We start from the raw sequence: 18312 nt of genomic DNA, 5'->3' as shown, positions 1-18312 counted from the left end.
GATTGCTGAAGAATGTCACTGGGACATTGGTAGATCAGTAGATTCTTTTTGGTAGGATGGTCATTTTCCCAATATGAATCTTGAAAATCCAGGAACACAGAAGTCTTCCCATTGTCCGTTGTCTTGAATTTTGTCAGTGTCTTAAAGTCTCTCTTCTTGCTTAGCTCTATCCCTATGTATTTTTGAGTTATCATGAATGGACATTCTTTTTCAGAAAGTGTTGTTAGTGCATATAAAAATTATTGATTACTCATATTGACCTTGTATCCTGCAAATTTCCTGAAACTATCAGCTTTAAGAGTTCTTTGATGGAGTTCATTGGAGTCTTAAGTATAGAGTTTTATTGTCTGTAGAAAGAATAATTTAATTTCTTCCTTTTGAGTTTTTACTCCCTTTGTGTTTTGTTTCATATCTTGCCTTCCTACAGTACTCTGTGCTGAATAAGCCTGGAGGGAATGGGTGCCCGCATCTTGCGCCAGAGTCTAAGGAATTGTGTCATGCTGGCCAGAGGCTTGCCATGTGTAGCCTTTCGTATGTTGAGCTGTCTTCTGCCTACTTGTGGTTTCATCAGTTCCTTTCCTCCAGGCAAGGTTTCTCTGTGTAACCCTGGCTGTCCTGGAACTCACTCTGTAGACCAGGGTGGCCTTGAACTCAGAGATCCAGCTGCCTCTGCCTCCTTAGTGCTGGGACTAAAGGCGTGCACCCTCACTGTCCTTCAGTCATCAGAGCTTTTTATCAGGAAAATTGTTGAACTTTGTCAAATGCCTTTACTGCAACTATGATGAAGAGCACATAATTTCTGTCTTAAGTCTGTTAATGTGGTATATTACATTTTTGGATTTGCTATGTTGATCCCATCTTGTATTCTTGGGATGAAGTCATCTTGCTTGTGATTACTTGAATTCAGTCTAAGAGCATTTTGCTGAGGGATCTGTCTCTTAGAGGGATTGGTCTGCAGTTTTCTTTCTTTGTCTTCCTTGACTATTCTATAGGAATGTTTGAGAAGTGTTAGTATTAAATCTTTCTTGAAAATTTTGTAGAATTCATCAGTAAATCCATCCACCCCTATGAATGATGGCCTCTCGGATACCCAGTCTTATACAGGTCTTGTGCAGATAAAGACTGCTATAGCGAGTTCATGGGTGCAATGACTGTGTCACTTCCAGCAGACATCTTTGTATTGCACATTTTCCCTATCCTCTGACCCTCATGTTCTTTCTGCCCTCCCCCTCTGTAATGTTTCCTGGCAGGTTCTTATACTTTTTAGTTGAGAATCCGCAACAACAACTAAACACAAACACCACTGAGCTTAGCGTGTCGGCTGCTGGTACACACTGAGTATGTATCTCTGTGTCTTCTAAATGGAAGAGTGGGACTCTGGATACATGGGAGAATTAATGCTCCCTACCCTGACCTATGCCATCTTACTTTGACTGGAATGGAGATTTTTGGTTTACCCGAGAAGATACTCTGAGTTACTTTCATCTCTAGCCTCCTAGATTGCTTATACACTATGGTCATACCATTGTGATCACGTATGGTTACATATGGTCATACCATTGTGATCACATATGATTACTTTAAGGACACACCATTGTGTGATCACATAGCAGGTAAAAAAAAGTTTTGCATATTTTAAAGGAGAACTTGAGGAGAAGAATCTTTCTGGTTTTCAAAAGCAATTTCAATGAGACAGTCTTTCATGGACTTAACAATGAGTTCAGAAGTAAAGCAATAGGAATAGTTTGAAGTGCTATTTGGATTCAGCGAAGTATAAAAATAAAATTCATCTTTACCTCATGTTTCTAATTCACAATAAAAATATTTCAGAAAGTTTCACTTTCAAAAAATTAATTGCGCTTTTAAAAAAAAGTCTTGGCTCAGCCATTTCTCGGGCAGTTTGTGTTTGCCAGCTTTGCAGACAGAAGGATTTGCTTGCCAAAGGGCTGACTTCTGTACACAAGCTGCAAAGTCGTTTTAGTTAATATAACAATTTTCCATCATAACCAATGATGTTGCATAGATAGAATTTTTCAGGGTTGAATTCTGAAAGGGCAACTATTTCCCCAAATGAGGTGCATCTTGATATAATAGGGTGTTGTAACACTTTCAAAACCCTGCACATGGAGTTTTTAGTAGCAGTCCTATTTTCTCTTAAGGTTTATATAACACAGAGAACTGTTAAAGTTCCTTCAAAGAGCCTCTCACACAATATTGACCCTAGGTTATGTAGAGGAGGTTGACACCACATACCCCTCAACAAACAATGTGGGAACCCAACTCTTCCCCACCTCAGAATTATTCTCTGGCCTTTACTCTTTGTCCTCCAGTGTCTGGTGCCCAGTGTGGCTGGCTCCATGGTCTTTCCTCAGCATCTGGGGATCATCATGTGAGCCTCCCCTTGCCATTCGGTATGGCTCGAATCTTTCTTGGCTCCAGTTGGACCCCATTGCTGTTGTAACCGGTTCTCTTATTATAGATGGCAATGAGAGTTACACATGCAGCAGGCTCTACTGTAATCCCTAACATTTGGGTTGTTTTCTCCCTTACAAAAAGTGATAGGTTGAGGTTTCAGAATCCCCTTTGAAAACCCAAGCTCCAGAGATCTTGGGGAAGTGAGAATATTAACTTTAGAAATGTAGTTTGGTTCCAATCCAAGCTCAAAGGTTGTCTATACTGAAGTAATGTTTTGATAGTATTTGGTTGATTATCCATCTGAATAAAGTTTTCTTCACTGAAAGTTTCTACTATTGGCTCATTCTGCCTGAGATACACTAAATGGGCTCATTGTGCCCATGAATTTTAAATTAGCATATGACCAGTGTATTATGGATAGAGACATTAGAAAATTAAGATTATGAATACGATATAGAAGTTACTCTTGACCTTGCTTCCCAGATCCATGGTAACTTGACACATTCTACTATTCTTTCTGTCTCCCTTGTCTTTGCTTTTTCTGTTCTATTCCTCTGTGAAGTGTTCTTTTCAGATACAATTGTGACTGTCTATGCTCTACCGTGCTGGTAGCTTTGTCTACTCCCGACCTACAGAACTCATGGGTGTGGTCTTATTTGGAATAAAGTTGTTTATTTTTGCAGGTATAATTTAGATGTTGAGATAAAATGACCCTGGATCAGGGTATGTCCTAGACTCTACCACAAGTGTCTTGAGATTGAGAAGAGAGGGCAGTATGAAGGAGGAGGAGGAAGAGGAGGAGGGTAGGGATAGGGGGCACACACTCGAGCTAATTAGCCCCACAGGGAGGAACTCAAGGGCCACTGGAAGCTAGCAGGGAAAGCAGACAGACCCTCTCCCAAGAAAGGGATTCCTTTCTTGCAGACACCCTGCTAATAGAAAGAATAACATTCTGCTCCTTTAAGCCACATATTCGGGGTGATTGGTTACCACAGTCTAGAAAAACATCTAAAGCAGCCTAGCGACTTCTAAATTAGATCTGAAGACAAAGGAAGCTTGGAAATGCCCTCCCTGATGCCCTCTCTCAGGTGCAATTGACCAGTTACTAAAATTAGAAGTGCAGGAGATCCCAGGAGACAGGAGCTGAACATTGCTGGAGGGACGAAGTGGACTCCAAAGAACGAAGCAAGACTGGTGCTCCACACCAGACAGGCAAACTTACCCATCTGGCTGGCTCTAGACGCTGCCATGAGGGCAGAGATGGCCCTCGGGGCCTGCCCAGACCTTGCCGTCCTAGCGAGGCTTTCTGAATTGGCCAGTGATAGTTTGTTTCAGCCCCATCTGGTGTCCTTGTCCCTCCCAGGCATGTGTGTTCAGATTGGCCTCCCCGTCACACTGCTAAATTTAAGGCTTCATTTCAAATCAAATGCTCTCCTGGCTGGCTGCCTAAAGAGTCACATGTGGAGCGCTGAGGCACTCAGGCAGGAGGATGAGGCCCTTGCTTCGGGAGAGGGGGTCTGGAAACCATATGAACTGTAAATAGTTTTAGAATATAAAAAATATTAAGTTTTCTGCCAGAAGGAAAGACTTGTCCCCTACTCACCCTTTCTAGACTTAGTTATTAAGTGTCTGTTGGAAATTAACTGGCCCTGATCGCAGTCTGTTTACTGTCTCCATCAGCGGTTGAGGGGCGTCGTCTCTTTAAACATTTGCACAGTAGAATTACGGTCTGGGATCAACGGAGCCCAGACTTAAACTGCTCTGTGCCTGATTTCGGAAGGCGGTTTGCTTTCTTCCGTATAATTTTTTCCCACTGAAAGTTTAACGAAACAAATAGTATAATATATGCTTAACGATATAAGAAAAAGATAAATTAAAAATAGAAAAAAGGGGCATGCACCCTTCTTTCCTGTGCCACAAGATGCCCAGGTTCTGAGCTGCTTCTGGCCCCAGGGACAGCTCAGTGAGCATTTTCTTGGTTGTCTTTTTTCTTCTACACCCAACCCTTCATTACAAAAGGAAATTTCAAAAGGCTTTTATTTTTTCTTGTGCGTTAATTTGTGTGGCTGAGGGGCTGCCCCTCTTTCTGCTCTCACCCTGGCAGGGACACCCTTTCTGTTTTAGAGACTAACTGCTGATTCTTCGTCCTTCTCTTTCTTCTTCCTTTCTCTCCAGACTGCAGTGTGTCACTTCTTGAATCTCCTTTTAAGGTCGAGGACCAAAGCACCTTGGAGTTGGGAGACAATGAAGGACAGGAAAATAGTATTCAGCAATCGTGGTAGAGAACATTTGAGAACAGTGGAGATTTGAAACTGCAGATTCAAGGGGTTTTGTTTTTCTTTTAAACTATTTATTGTGTTAGTTTTTTATTTCTAGACATTAAAATATAATTGCACCATTGCACAATTTCCCCCTTCCTGTTCCTCCCTCCAACCCCTCCCATGTACCCAACCACTCACTCTCAAAGTTATGGCCTTTTTCTTTAATTGACTTTAATTATTATTAAAGTTTATTTTATTTACACATTTTATTTTATTAAAATTCATAATATAAAAATTTAAATGTGATATATATAATATACATATATGTATATATCACATTTAAATTTTTATATCATACACACACACACACACACACACACACACACACACACACACACACACATATATATATTCCCCAAGTATAAAAATACAACCTGCTCAGTGTATATGATGTTACTTTTATGTATATCATTTTGGGACTATCTTGTGTTGGATAACCAATAGGGAGACTCTTCCCTGGGAAAGACTTTGTCCTGCTCTCAGCATTTCTTAGTTGCCTGTAGTCCCTTGTGCGGGGTTGGGGCCCATGACATTTCCCCCTTCCTGTTAGCATGTTGGCATCGTCCCTGTTGAGGTTGAGTGTCGTTGAGACTTCATGGTGTAGCTTCCATGACAGTTTTAGGAGACACAATCTCACAGCTGACTTCCTGTTTCTCTGGTTGTTACAGTCTTTCTGGCCCATCCCCAGCGGTATTCCGGACGGAGCCTTAGGTGGGGAAGTTGAATTAGGGATGTATCCACTGGGCTCTACAGCTCTGCATTTTGATTGGTTATGGCTTTCTGTATTGGTCTTCATCTGTTACAAAGAGTCATTTCCTTGATGGGGGATGAGAGCTACACTGATTGTGGGCATAAGGACAGATATTTAGAATATGGTTGAGGACTATGCTGGCTTACTAAGGTCGTGGCTATCAGTTGGGGCAGGTGGAACACAGTCCCTTACTTCCAGCATTTTGATCAACTGTTTTATTTTTATTTAACGGTCTCTGTTGCAAAGAGAAGCCTCTTTAAGGAAGGGCTGAGGCATTATTAAAACATATTATTGAATTCATTTCCAGGAAGTTTATGTGAACTCACTCTCATGTCTGAACTGATGAGAGTAGTTTTCCAACAGCGTCACCGTGACTTTGAGTATTAGCTTCTTAAAAACCTGGCTGTTAAGTGTGCAGACCCACCTTGCCCACCTGATTTCTAGTGGTGGTGTTTTTGAACATATTTATTAGCTGTTTTTAATTTTTTTGTGTGGCTTACCCATTTATACTCATCATCTAATATTGCCCTGTATTTCTTTCTATTCTGCTGGGAGATACATTTTAAATATTGTCTTCTAAAAGAATTCCTCTAGTGGGAAGCAATGTTGTACACCTTGGGATTTCTGCCGGCTTAGTGTAAAGTTTGGCTGATGCTTCTCAAGCCTCAATAGCTATTGCTCCCAGGCATATTCCTCCCCATTTCCTTCCCGAAAAATAGTACATCTCAAATACATTCCTAGCTTAAAACATTCCCACCTACTCTACGCCACTGAAAGCCTCTGGCTGGTATAGTCTTTCTTGGACCACCTCTGGCTGCACCGGAACACTGGCCTTACACAACTGCAGCATGTTCTTTCTTTCCAGCTCTCCCATTTCCAGGGACTCCCTCTTGTACCACTCTACCTGGACATCTCCCCAGTGCCTGTGCCAGGCAGGTAGAATGGTCACTAGAGTCTTTTTGTGCTGCTGTGGCAATGACCAATGCTGCCACGGCTCGCGTGCACATCGTTGTAGAAGTCAGTCTTCTTCAGTATTCCTTCCTGTCAGCCTTTTCAGAACTGACTGTTACCACATTGGGTTTCTCCCTCGCTGGGGACAAGCTTGGACAATAGTGAGTGCTCTGTGTTTGTGGAATTCAGTAAAATGCACTTACTTTTCCAGCTAGCACCCCAAGACACAGATTATCCCAGAGGCAGTGGAGCCTAAGAAGGACATGAGCTATCTCATAGGAGGTACAGTTTGACTCTCCAAAGTGCATTCTTTTTTCTTTTTTTCGGAGCTGGGGACCGAACCCAGGGCCTTGCGCTTACTAGGCAAGCGCTCTACCACTGAGCTAAATCCCCAACCCCCCGAAGTGCATTCTTTATTTAAAAAACAATGCTCTTATTGTCCAACCTGCTATGTTTTGTGTTTTAACCACCCACGCTGCCCATCACTCCTTGCTATTCTTCCTATTATCTCTGTTATAATGTTTCAGGGTCTTATTAGCAAGAATAGTTGTATGAAAGTATCTCTCACCTTTACTCCAGAGCAAAATAGATACACAGTATGAGTGACTACACACACAGCTACTTCACTCAAATCTCTACTCGGCAAATATCTCCCAAACTCACAGGATGCCAGGTGTGTGTTCTACATGTTACGGATGCAGAAACAAGCGGCTAGACACAGCCTTAGCCCCCTTTCCAGTGGGAAAGACTGTTGTTTAAGTAAACAATGTGATTTCAGGTTCCCTACGCCCCAGCAGATGGCTCCATACCCATGCACATGTGGTCAGCACCAATTGGAATTGAGGTGTTAGTTATTGGGGTTGAATGCCCTGGGTGGGGGTTGGAGGCAGATCACTCGTGTAGGTATATAATATTATATATAATGGCCTCTTGATAGAAGTAGGATTTGCCCTAGATTAGAAATAAGCTGGGTGATGATAAGGTCTCCATCAAGGATGGGAGTTCTGAGGGACAAACAAGAATCAGTGGTCATTTTTTTTCTTTTCTTTTCTTTTTTTTTTTCGGAGCTGGGGACCGAACCCAGGGCCTTGCGGTTGCTAGGCAAGCGCTCTACCACTGAGCCAAATCCCCAACAGTGGTCGTTTTCATATCTTAGACAAGGTCTCCTTCTACAGCCCAGGCTGATCTTCAGTTCACTATGTAACCTAGGCTGGACTCAAACTTGTGGTCATCCTCCTGCTTCAGTATCCCAAGTGGTGGTGTTATAGGCATGAGCCACTGTGCTCAGTCAAGAGCCAATTCTTATAGGTAAGAGTGAAGAATACCAATTTCAGTTTTATGTTATAAGTCGTGAGAGGCCATGGAGGCTTTCCACGGGAAAATTGTCCAGTTAACAGAAAATTCTCTGGATGCTACAAAGATACTGGATGCAAGAGGAAGACAAGTCATGTCCAGGTGAGATGGCAATGTCATAGACTTTGGTTACATCAGTGAAGGCTGTAAGCTGTGTAGGCTTGTCTGTCTCTCTGTCTATCTATCCTTTATTATTGATATAACATCTATCTATCATCTATTTACCTATCATCTATCTTTCTATATATCTATTAATCACCTATTTATTTATTTATATTATTTATGTGTTTCAAAAGCTAATCAATAAATCTATCCATTATCTATTTATTTATGTATATTTAATTTACCTATCAATCAACTATACCTATAAATCGACTATACCTAACAATTATCTATCTCTCTTCAATTATCTATCTGTCTACCACCATCATCATCATCATCTTAACTATTTGTCATCGTTGGGTTTTCAGACACACAGGCACACAAATAGAACAGTACAATGAATCTTTGCCTATATATTACCTCCTGATAGCTGTCATCAATTTCTTGATATTTTTGTGTTTATCCCATTTTGTGTTGTTTGATGATTTAATTATGTATATGTATGTATGTATGTATATGAATGAGTATATACATATGTGTGTGTTTATGTGTATGTGGGGTCCAGAAAGGAACATTGGATCCCTCAGTACTGTAGTTAGAGGCCTTTAAAATATATTTATTTATTTATTTAAAGATTTATTTATTTATTTTATTTCCATGAGTACAATGAAGCTGTCTTCAGACACACCAGAAGATGGCATCATCAGATCCCATTACAACTGGTTGTGAGCCACCATGTGGTTGCTGGGAATTGAACTCAGGATCTCTGAAAGAGCAGCCAGTGCTCTTAACTGCTGAGCCATCTCTCCAGGCCCCAATATATTTATTTTTATTTAAGATATTTTAAAAATATATTTACCCATGATGCTACATATTTACAAAATTGACAGTACTTCTGCAATCATCTACTCTGCACACTTTTAGGTATGTTTTGAAGGTAATAATGAGAGAATAGTACTTCATTGGATGTGTGTGAGCATCCAGTGTGTGTGATCAGGAGTTCATAGCTCTTTGCTGAGGCCTGAGATGAGTAACGAGGGGAAGAGACATGCAGTGGTGATGTTAGTGGCTGCCTCGTTATGTTTTTCCCAAGGTGGAGAAGCCAGAGGTCTGTTGAGAAATTAATTAATTCCGTAGAGGTGGAGAATGTTGAAAGTTAGGGGTCAAAGCCAAATTTGAAGTTGAAAGCATCTGAGCACCCAGGGTAATAGTGAAGGCGTCAATGATTCGAAGAGGACAGGAAGAGAGAGGGGCGACTAAGGATCTGTGTGTCTGTGTTAGTTACCATCGACTGTTATGACAGAATACATGTGAAAATAAAGTTAAAAGGCAGAGGGTTGTTTCAGTCCACGATCAGTTGACTCCGTCGTTTTGGGACCTGGAGTGAGGCTCAGACAATTTGACTGATGCATGTGCAGAATGAGGCTGCTCACTTTGTCACTGAGCAGCAATAGTAGGGCCAGGGCTATGGGTCTGGATCCTAATCGTCCCTCAGTGGTCTGACTTACTCTTATAAGGTCCATGAATTAGGTTTCCTCACCTCTCAGTGGTACCACAGGCTGTGGCCAACCCTTTAACAGGAGGTCTTTGGTGGCTGCTTCTAAACCACAGTGGAATAGCTAGTAAGTCCAACACAGCCACAGGGATCTATTGTTCTGGATTCAAAGCAGCTACAGTGAGCAAAGAAGGGCAGTCAACTGGGATGGATAAGACAGAACATGGGGACTGACCACAGAACCGCAAGTCACTAGAGAGTCTGTGATTGGACTGAGGACATGTTCTCGATGGGACAACATCCAGGCAGCCAGCATGCACAGACGGAGAGCACCAGTGGCCCCTTCAAAGACGTAAACTAGAAATCAGCTTGCTGCCCTTATGACGTGCCTTGTAAGAATAAAAGCGGTCATAGCTATTAGTTGATTATGGGAAAGCTCGAGTGGGAGTTCTGTGACCCTGCGACAACTCACTCTTTTAGTGTTTTACACCCTTTCTGTGATAAGTAGGACACCAGTATTTTATCCTTGAAAAGCTTAAGAGTTTAAAAACATGCCAGCTTCTTTTTTTTTTTTTTCTTTTTCTTTTTTTCGGAGCTGGGGACCGAACCCAGGGCCTTGCGCTTGCTAGGCAAGCGCTCTACCACTGAGCTAAATCCCCAACCCCCACATGCCAGGTTCTAATCCACGCTAAACAGAATGTTCTATTTTCGGGTACCAAGGCTGCTCCTGTGGTGTAACCCTCCACAGAGTCCTTTAGTAAAATTTTTTAGTTTTTGTTTGAGCGATTCTCCACGGCTTGTTGTCCATACATTGGCAGCATGAGCTCGAGCTCTGTTTCTCCTCATAACGGAGGTGCTAAGGAGACAAAGCGGATGGTCCAATGGGAGGGTGCATTATCTAGCGATCACGGGCGAAGTGATTTATCTCAGCGCTGAGAGAAATGCGAGTGACGTAATGGTGGAAGCCTCGGGGAGAGAGATATTTTACTTATGACCACAAGTAAATCCTGATTGAAGTCATGGTTCTGAGAAGACAAGTCTGGAGGGATCACAGTAATAAAGTCCAGGCTTATACTTTTCCGATGAGCTCACTGTACATGGCGGGAAGCTTGGAATATCTTGAGGACTGAAAGTTAATATATCCTTTATTAGACAATGCCCCAGCTCTATCAGTTTTTCTCGCTGACTATGGATGACAAATACGTGGCAAAAAAGAAGTAGATTCCAAAGTTATGAGCGTTATGTTCATTCTCCGCATAATGAGATCCTGCTCATCAGTATAATTAGAGGCATGAGGCCAAACTATCCGCTTTATTCTAGCTCAATTCTGACAGTGCTGGAGTTGAGAAGAACCAGAGCCCCCTGCTGTCTAGTGAGCATCTATGTCAGGAGACCATGACTGCATGCTATCTTTGGACCAGCTGGTGTTGAATACTGGGACTGTGCACCGTCACCTTACTTAAACTCTTCCAGCTCCTCAGGGCCCACTCTCTTTTAGAGCAGGTAGGATGTACTTAACACAGAAAGAAAAGTAAGAACAATGGATGCAGAATTATTAATGGCATGAATTTTATAACCAGACAAAGTTGGGTTCCAGTGGAAGCCTTGCCACTTACATGTAACCCAAAGAAAGCTTTCATAGGCTAGAGAGGTGGCCCAGGGGATAAGAGCATTGGCTGCTCTTGGAGAGGACCTGGGTTTAGTTCCCATGGTGGCTCACAACACGTGTAACTCCAGGTCCAGGGGATCCAGTGCCCTTCTCTGGTCTCCTTGGGCACTGTATACATGTAGTACAAAGATATAAATGCAGCTGGAGCATCTATACATGAAATAAACAAATCTAAAGGAGCACTCATTATTTTTTTAAACCAACTGACCTATAAATGTTAGCTGATGTAATGATGAAAAAACCGAGCTGTTCGACCGAGTCTGGGATGGATGTAAAGCCTTCTTTCTGGTTCCTGGAGTTTCCATCCACCACTGGCAACTACTCACGCATCTCTGGAATGCCTTCATGGAGGTTTTAAAGGCTTGAGTGAGGGCTATTTTTTTTTTATTAAATTAATACAAACTAGCATCATTTGGAGGGAGGGAATCACAGCTGAAGAACTGCTTTCATCCGACCGGCCTGAGGGTGAGTCCTTGGGAGAATCTTATTGACTAATGATTGATGTGGAAGGGCCTATCCCACTGTGGGCAGCGCCATCTCTAGACAGGTGGCCCTGGGTTATATAAGAAAGCAGGCTGAGCAAGCCCTGGGGGTCCAGCCAGTACTAGCATTCTCCCAGTGGTCTCTGCTTTACTTCATGCCCTTAGTGAAGGACTTTTACCTGGACGTGTAAGATAACACAAATCCTTTTCTCCTCAAGTCTTTGGTCATGGTGTTTATCGTGGCAACAGAATCAAACTAGAAGTATGTAAAGTATGTGCGTAAGCAAGGACCAGCATGGCAGATAACCATACATATGTGCACGCAGAAGTGGCATACATATGCTGGCAATAACCAACGGCTCTCTAGTTCCTGCTCAACAAAAGGAAAGCCATGCCTGGTACTGGAAACCTAGACAACGCCCACAGCTGGTGACGTCATGGATCTTGGAGGAGATCTACAACTACCACTTTATTACTAGCACAACCCTTAACTATACTCTACATATTTGTCCTTATGCCCACAGATAAGTGTAGTCCTCACCACCCACCAAGGAAACTTCTCATTGCGACAGATGGAGACTGTTAGACAAAACCACAATTAGTCAAAATGTCCAGAACAATGGAAATGTTTACACTACAACTCTCAAGCCAAAGGCTCAGGGAACACTGAGGAAGAGAGGAGGAAAGATTTTAAGAGCTGGAAGATTAGGTGGTTTCCTGTGAGACTTTGTCTCCTAAGAATATCAGAAGCGACCCACAAGTCTCACCAATGCGGCTGCTTAAACAGGAGCTAAACGAGGATGATGCCGACAGATGTGCTAACATGGACAGGGAGGCTCACATGGCCTCAAATGTACACAAAGAACTGTAGGGACTAAGGAGAACTGTAGGGACTAAGGAGAACTGTAGGGACTAAGGAGAACTGTAGGGACTAAGGAGAACTGTAGGGACTAAGGAGAACTGTAGGGACTAAGGAGAAAACTGTAGGGACTAAGGAGAAAACTGTAGGGACTAAGGAGAAAACTGTAGGGACTAAGGAGAACTGTAGGGACTAAGGAGAACTGTAGGGACTAAGGAGAACTGTAGGGATATTGAGAGTGGGGAAGCAGTCTTCTCCAGGGGAGAGCGCAGCAACTGATTATCCAAAACCAAGTGGTCAGTCCCGAAAACATACATATGAATAACGTTACACAGACTGAGCAGGTTTTATTTAGGAAAATGTTTGTGTGTACACATACACATACACACATATGTATACTACATATACATATATATCATATACATAGACATGTGCATGCAACAACAGTTACGGAAAAGAGAGATTATGAATTTGAGAGAGAACAAGGAAGGGGATCTATGAGAGTATTTGGAGGAAAGAAAAGGAAGGGAGAAATGATATGATATAATCTCAAAAAATAAAAGAAAAAAATTTTAAAAAAAGCTTGCATAGGAAGACCCCTGTCTCAGCCCATGGATCCTGCTGTGCAGGGGCAGGTCTGGACACTCCCTTTTAACCTAACAATGGACTTGGACCCTGTTTCATGGCAGTGCATGCAGACCCACCGTCATCTTTGTTTGGTTACATTATTCTTCTGACTGTGCAGGTAGTGACAGTTAATTCTTCTGAATACGTATAATCTGCGATTATGTAAGCATTCTATGGTCGTATCCGTGGTCTGTTAGCTGACTTCTGTAAATGATGCTGCAGTGAAACCCTTGTACTCTCATGTTTAAGATCCCACACGATCAGCTCTTTAAGTGGGATGCCTGTATCAAGGTGCATGGGCATCTGAATCTTAAATAGATATTTCAAAGAGAGTAAACATTCCGACATCTTGGAGCCCCTGTGTGATCTGAGTAGAAGCGGGGCCCAACTCATGAATGGTCATGAGGATTAAGGGAGATAAGTTAAGTATTAATAGTCTTACCATATGCGACAAATCTAAATTTAAAACTATTTACATTCAAATCCCAGACTCATGGCAATGATGTTTAGTACCCAGCATCCCGAGTATCACAAGGAGGTGTGCGTATACATAAAACAATATGCTGTATCTGAAGCTCACATGTGATGGGGTGTCATTTGTATTTTATCTGTGACTCCCCATGTGAAGGGATCTGTGCTCAGGGGTGCAGTAAGTAGGCACTAAACATTGTGGATTGCTAGAAATGTTATATATTTAGGCGAATGGTATTATTTAATACATTGTTTGGAATATTGATTTTTATATTCCTTAATCTATTTAGAAGTTATTCAAGAAATCTGTATTGAATGGCGTCAGAAATACTTGCTTAAATTCTGATGATATAGCATTGAACAAAGGTCTCTCTGATCAGGGAATACTTCTGAATTTCCTAGTGCTGGCATGTGCTGAATACTAAAGGAACCGAGCTTGGTGTGAGAAGGATGACTGGCTAATTGGGGGAGAACAATTACATTCTCACTCTCTAGTACCTTAGGACTTCCATGGGAAATCCCCTCCCCTGCCTTGGAATTAGTATCACTAATGGGAAGCCGGAAGTATTCTCTTGGAAAGGATGCCATCATCGCTGAAGGTCCATTTTACAGGCGAACCTTCTGCCCTTTTGCTTCAGTGATGGGTCGCGGTCTGACTTATGGGAAACCTTTGAGTTTAGTCAGTGGAGCCAAGAGTGCTGTGCAGCTCTGCTGGGTGCTATTTCAACCTTAGGCTTGAAAACTCAGGGGTTTTTAGCCGAGCATCCAGCCCTCAGCATACTGTGTCTTTGCTGGAGAAAGTAGATACAGACCAAGTCATAAGAGTTTTTGTGGAGAAGTTGCTGCCACCCCCTTTTCTTTACTCCTTCTTCTTTTTTTTTCTTTTTCTCTTTTTTTCAGAGCTGGGGACCGAACCCAGGGCCTTGAGCTTGCTAGGCAAGTGCTCTACCACTGAGCTAAATCCCCAACCCCCCTTTTCTTAAACTCTACTCCCCATGTTCTGAAGAGTGGGGTGTCCTAGTGTTTCTCTAAATCCCGTGGTTCTTAAATACCACCTGTTTTATGGGATCTTCTAGATCTAAATATTGTGACTTTTTTTCTTTTTAAATTGGATTATTTACTAAGGTAAAGGATACATTATTATCCCATCTGTTTTTAAATACATCTGGTTCAAGGAAGACCTAGCTAGATTGTATCTAACTGTATAGTTTAGGGTTTCCTCAAATCTTGAATTCTGAGGATCCCAGAACAATTAGGTGAATTTACTTCAGAAAACGAATAGGTTACAACTCCTTATGCTTTTGGGAGAGTCTCTGCAGATGGAGGAAAAAGTTAGGTTGAAAAATGTCAAGTTCTTGGGGTTGTGTTGTTTTTACAGCCCACAGGCCATCCGGGTCCCCTCCGCGGAGCCTGGATGCAGGATCCCTTGAACCGAGTCTGGGCACCTCCGCAGCACATGCGCACAGGCACAGCTGGGAGCACCCGTATCCACTGCTTCAGCCGCCACATAAGCTGAAATCTCACAAACAGTTTCATCAATATTTTGAGGATGATCTTTTAAGCAAATCTCTTCCCTAAGCTGTAGGGGACATTGCATTGCTCTCAGTAGTGGTAGCAGCAGGAAGGGCAAAGAAAATAGCTGGGTTCTGAACCCAGTAATTTAAATCATTTGTGAGTATTCATTGATTTTTACTCATTTGGTAAATTTGGCTACTTTGTAGCAATGACCCTTAGTATATCTTGGATACATGTCCAAGTTTCTCTTGAGTAATGTCCTATGTACTTTATAAGATAGAATACAAAAAACAATGTGCAGACCCCTATACACATGGCATTATACACATTGCTTCTTGCATAGCAGCTTAAATAAAGGATTAATGAAGACGTCTCACAGAGCCCATGGTTTTCCAGTAACTCCAGGCACCTTTCCTACAAAACTCTAATAGTAAGAGTGGAGTTGCTTTTCCCCATCTTAAGAAATCTGCTTGGTGTTCCTTCAGAAGACTCTGACTCCATCCTGGTCTTACTCTGTGAGGGTTATGCGCGCTTCCTGTTAGGGTTCTGGCGCTTGTCTGGCAGAGTGTCTGCTAGTTCATGGCGTAGGTCATTTGTCTGGCAGAGTGTCTGCTAGTTCATGGTGTAGGTCGTTTGTCTGGCAGAGTGTCTGCTAGTTCATGGTGTAGGTCGTTTGTCTGGCAGAGTGTCTGCTAGTTCATGGTGTAGGTCATTTGTCTGGCAGAGTGTCTGCTAGTTCATGGTGTAGGTCATTTGTCTGGCAGAGTGTCTGCTAGTTCATGTTGTAGGTCGTTTGTCTGGCAGAGTGTCTGCTAGTTCATGGTGTAGGTCATTTGTCTGGCAGAGTGTCTGCTAGTTCATGGTGTAGGTCGTTTGTCTGGCAGAGTGTCTGCTAGTTCATGGTGTAGGTCATTTCAGAGGCAGTTGAGTGAGGCTGTGCTCTGAGGGGGAGGTAGCACTCACGATTTTCTGTGGATCCATCCAGAGGGTAGACCATAGAAGTAGGAGGTGTAGAAAGAATTTCAAAACAAAACTTAAGGTGGTCCTAGCTTCCCAAAACAGAGACTTTCAAAAGGGACTGCAGAACATTTCGGTAGTAATGTAATGACCATGAGCCACAGAAGAAGTCCTTCTCCACTCCATCATATGTCCAATAACTGCCTCTGAGAGATGTCACTGATGCTACAAGGGAGGAGACCCCACGAGAAATAGCAATATCCTGTACCTTAAAGAGAACGACAAGTGAGGGTCATAAGGCTTCCTGTTTTCTCAGCACACAGGGCATGACACTGAAAAAAAAGATTAGATTTTGGCTAGAGATGAAAATGCTGCAGCCGAGAAACTTCCAGAACAACATGTACTTGGATCTGCATTAAAGAACAATTCTTTGAGCTTTTCAGCCAAATGACCCAGCTAGGTTGACAGTTTGAGGCACATTTCACAGTTGTATAAATATTTAAATCTATTTCTTAGCCTTTAAAGCGAGTAGACCGGGCTAGTTTTGAAAAGTCGCACATCTGCGTTCACCTGGCTGCCTTGACTTACTGGGGACACCCATCTTGTTCTAGCAGTCTTTGCTTCAAAGGCGGGATTGCTAAGAAGCAGGATGAGGACAGTGTGGAAAGCAAAGCTGGTTTACATTTCAAGGAGTCTCCAAAGACAGGGTCTGACATCCAATGTCCAGCGGCAGGTGGTCTGTTTCTGCAAGGCCTGTCTGGCTGTGGGAAACCCTGACTCCCTTGTAACCCTGGGGCTAGATCCAATGAGCCCTATCACCATTCATCCCAACCCTTTTGGAAGTGGTGCAGTGTGAGCATGGGACACCATTATATGCACAACCTTCAAAGAAAGGTTGCAGCTGTTGATCTCTGTTCTGAGCCACTGTCTTAGCTTTTAGATGCTACCCCAGTCACCTGACTTCTGAGATGTGGTAATGCTGTTCCTGTACTTACTAGCTGAGAGCTTGAGGAGGGTGTAGCTAGCTGGGCTCTGTGAGGCAACAGAGGCTGTATAAAAACGGCATTGAATTGGGATCATGGCATTTCACGGACCCTCAGCCAATAGTTCAGAGTCTTGACCTCTGTCTATGTGTGTCAGAACTCACTGGAAATCTACGGACGAATCACTTAATGCCTCTGACACCACACTGTTCATTGGTCATGCAGTTGTCCTTTAATTTCCCGTCGTCACAAAGTCTCATCTGACTCGTCTAGTCTGTCATGTGCCTATGATATTTCTCTCCACTCTACTTTTTATTCTACTCCATTAGTGAACAGAATATTTCTGTTCTCTTCTCAGACTGCAGAATGAAAAATGGATGAACGTTAAAGTTGGAGACATCATTAAATTAGAAAACAACCAATTTGTCGCTGTGAGTATTCACTATTGTATGACTTGATCTCAAATGAGGATAACACACATTGAAGCGTTGGCAGATTTACTAAATCCACAGGCACCGTATCTAGAGTCACCAAGGAGGGCTCACCCTTAGACATTAGTACAAATTCTCAATTACAAATACTTTAACCAAGAGTGACTTTTGGAGACACCGTGACTTGGATAATGCAGAGGGTTTCTTTCTCTCTCCTCCCCTCAAAAACACAAGAAATGCAGGACAATCTAAGTCAATACGTGAATTGTTTATGTAAATAAGAGTTTAAAAATGTTCCTGAGTACCCTAAAAATGTTTTCATACATTTTGAATGTTATTTCTTAATATTGCAATTAGTGTTCTTAAACTGTACCACACTTGAAGAAAGCATGCTAAAGCTTAACTTATGATTCTAAATTGATAAAATGTGAACTAGTGAGTGTTTTGAACATCGGGCATCATAATTTATATCTGTAAACAACTAATGTTGTGATTTCTTAAGTAAAATTCATCCAGCCATTGAAATGTAAACAGGGAACGGCAGTTCAAGTTAAACCTAAGGTTCTAAAAATGTTACAGATCCGAAGTATTAGGTCACTTAGGAAAAATTTTGTGTTGTACGCAATTGTATGAATCAAGTTGCATTCTTCATTAAATTTGAGATATTTTATGATGGAAAAATATGGCCCTAAAATCTCTTTAAAAGAACAACAGCCCAGTCGGGAATGCGGGCACTCCATCTCCTAATCACCCTCCTACCACCCCGCCATCTGGGTGCTCAGAGTGCAGAGGAGCATGCGCGAAGAGCATGCATGAAGGAACTTCCGGGTAACCAAACCATTTGCAGATGAGATCACACTTCAAGTGGCTAATTCTCTGGCAACCCTAAGGTTTTGGAAAATAGCTGGAAACCCAAACAAAACTAAGCAA

General features: G+C 42.3%; 1 protein-coding gene across 4 annotated transcripts in view; it reads left to right on the top strand.

Annotated features, from left to right (window-relative positions):
- The window catches only part of Atp8b4 (ATPase phospholipid transporting 8B4 (putative)), a 202345-nt gene that overhangs the window by 66209 nt on the left and 117824 nt on the right, over window positions 1-18312 (top strand). For all 4 annotated transcript variants that reach the window (NM_001430434.1, XM_087652116.1, XM_087652114.1 and 1 more), the window contains 1 exon segment: window positions 17310-17382. In NM_001430434.1, the coding sequence (NP_001417363.1) occupies window positions 17310-17382 (73 nt within the window).

Source organism: Rattus norvegicus, chromosome 3 (assembly GCF_021556685.1).
Source record: "Rattus norvegicus strain SHRSP/BbbUtx chromosome 3, alternate assembly SHRSP_T2T, whole genome shotgun sequence".
NCBI lineage: Eukaryota > Metazoa > Chordata > Mammalia > Rodentia > Muridae > Rattus > Rattus norvegicus.
This window is presented reverse-complemented; position numbering and strand designations above follow the sequence as displayed.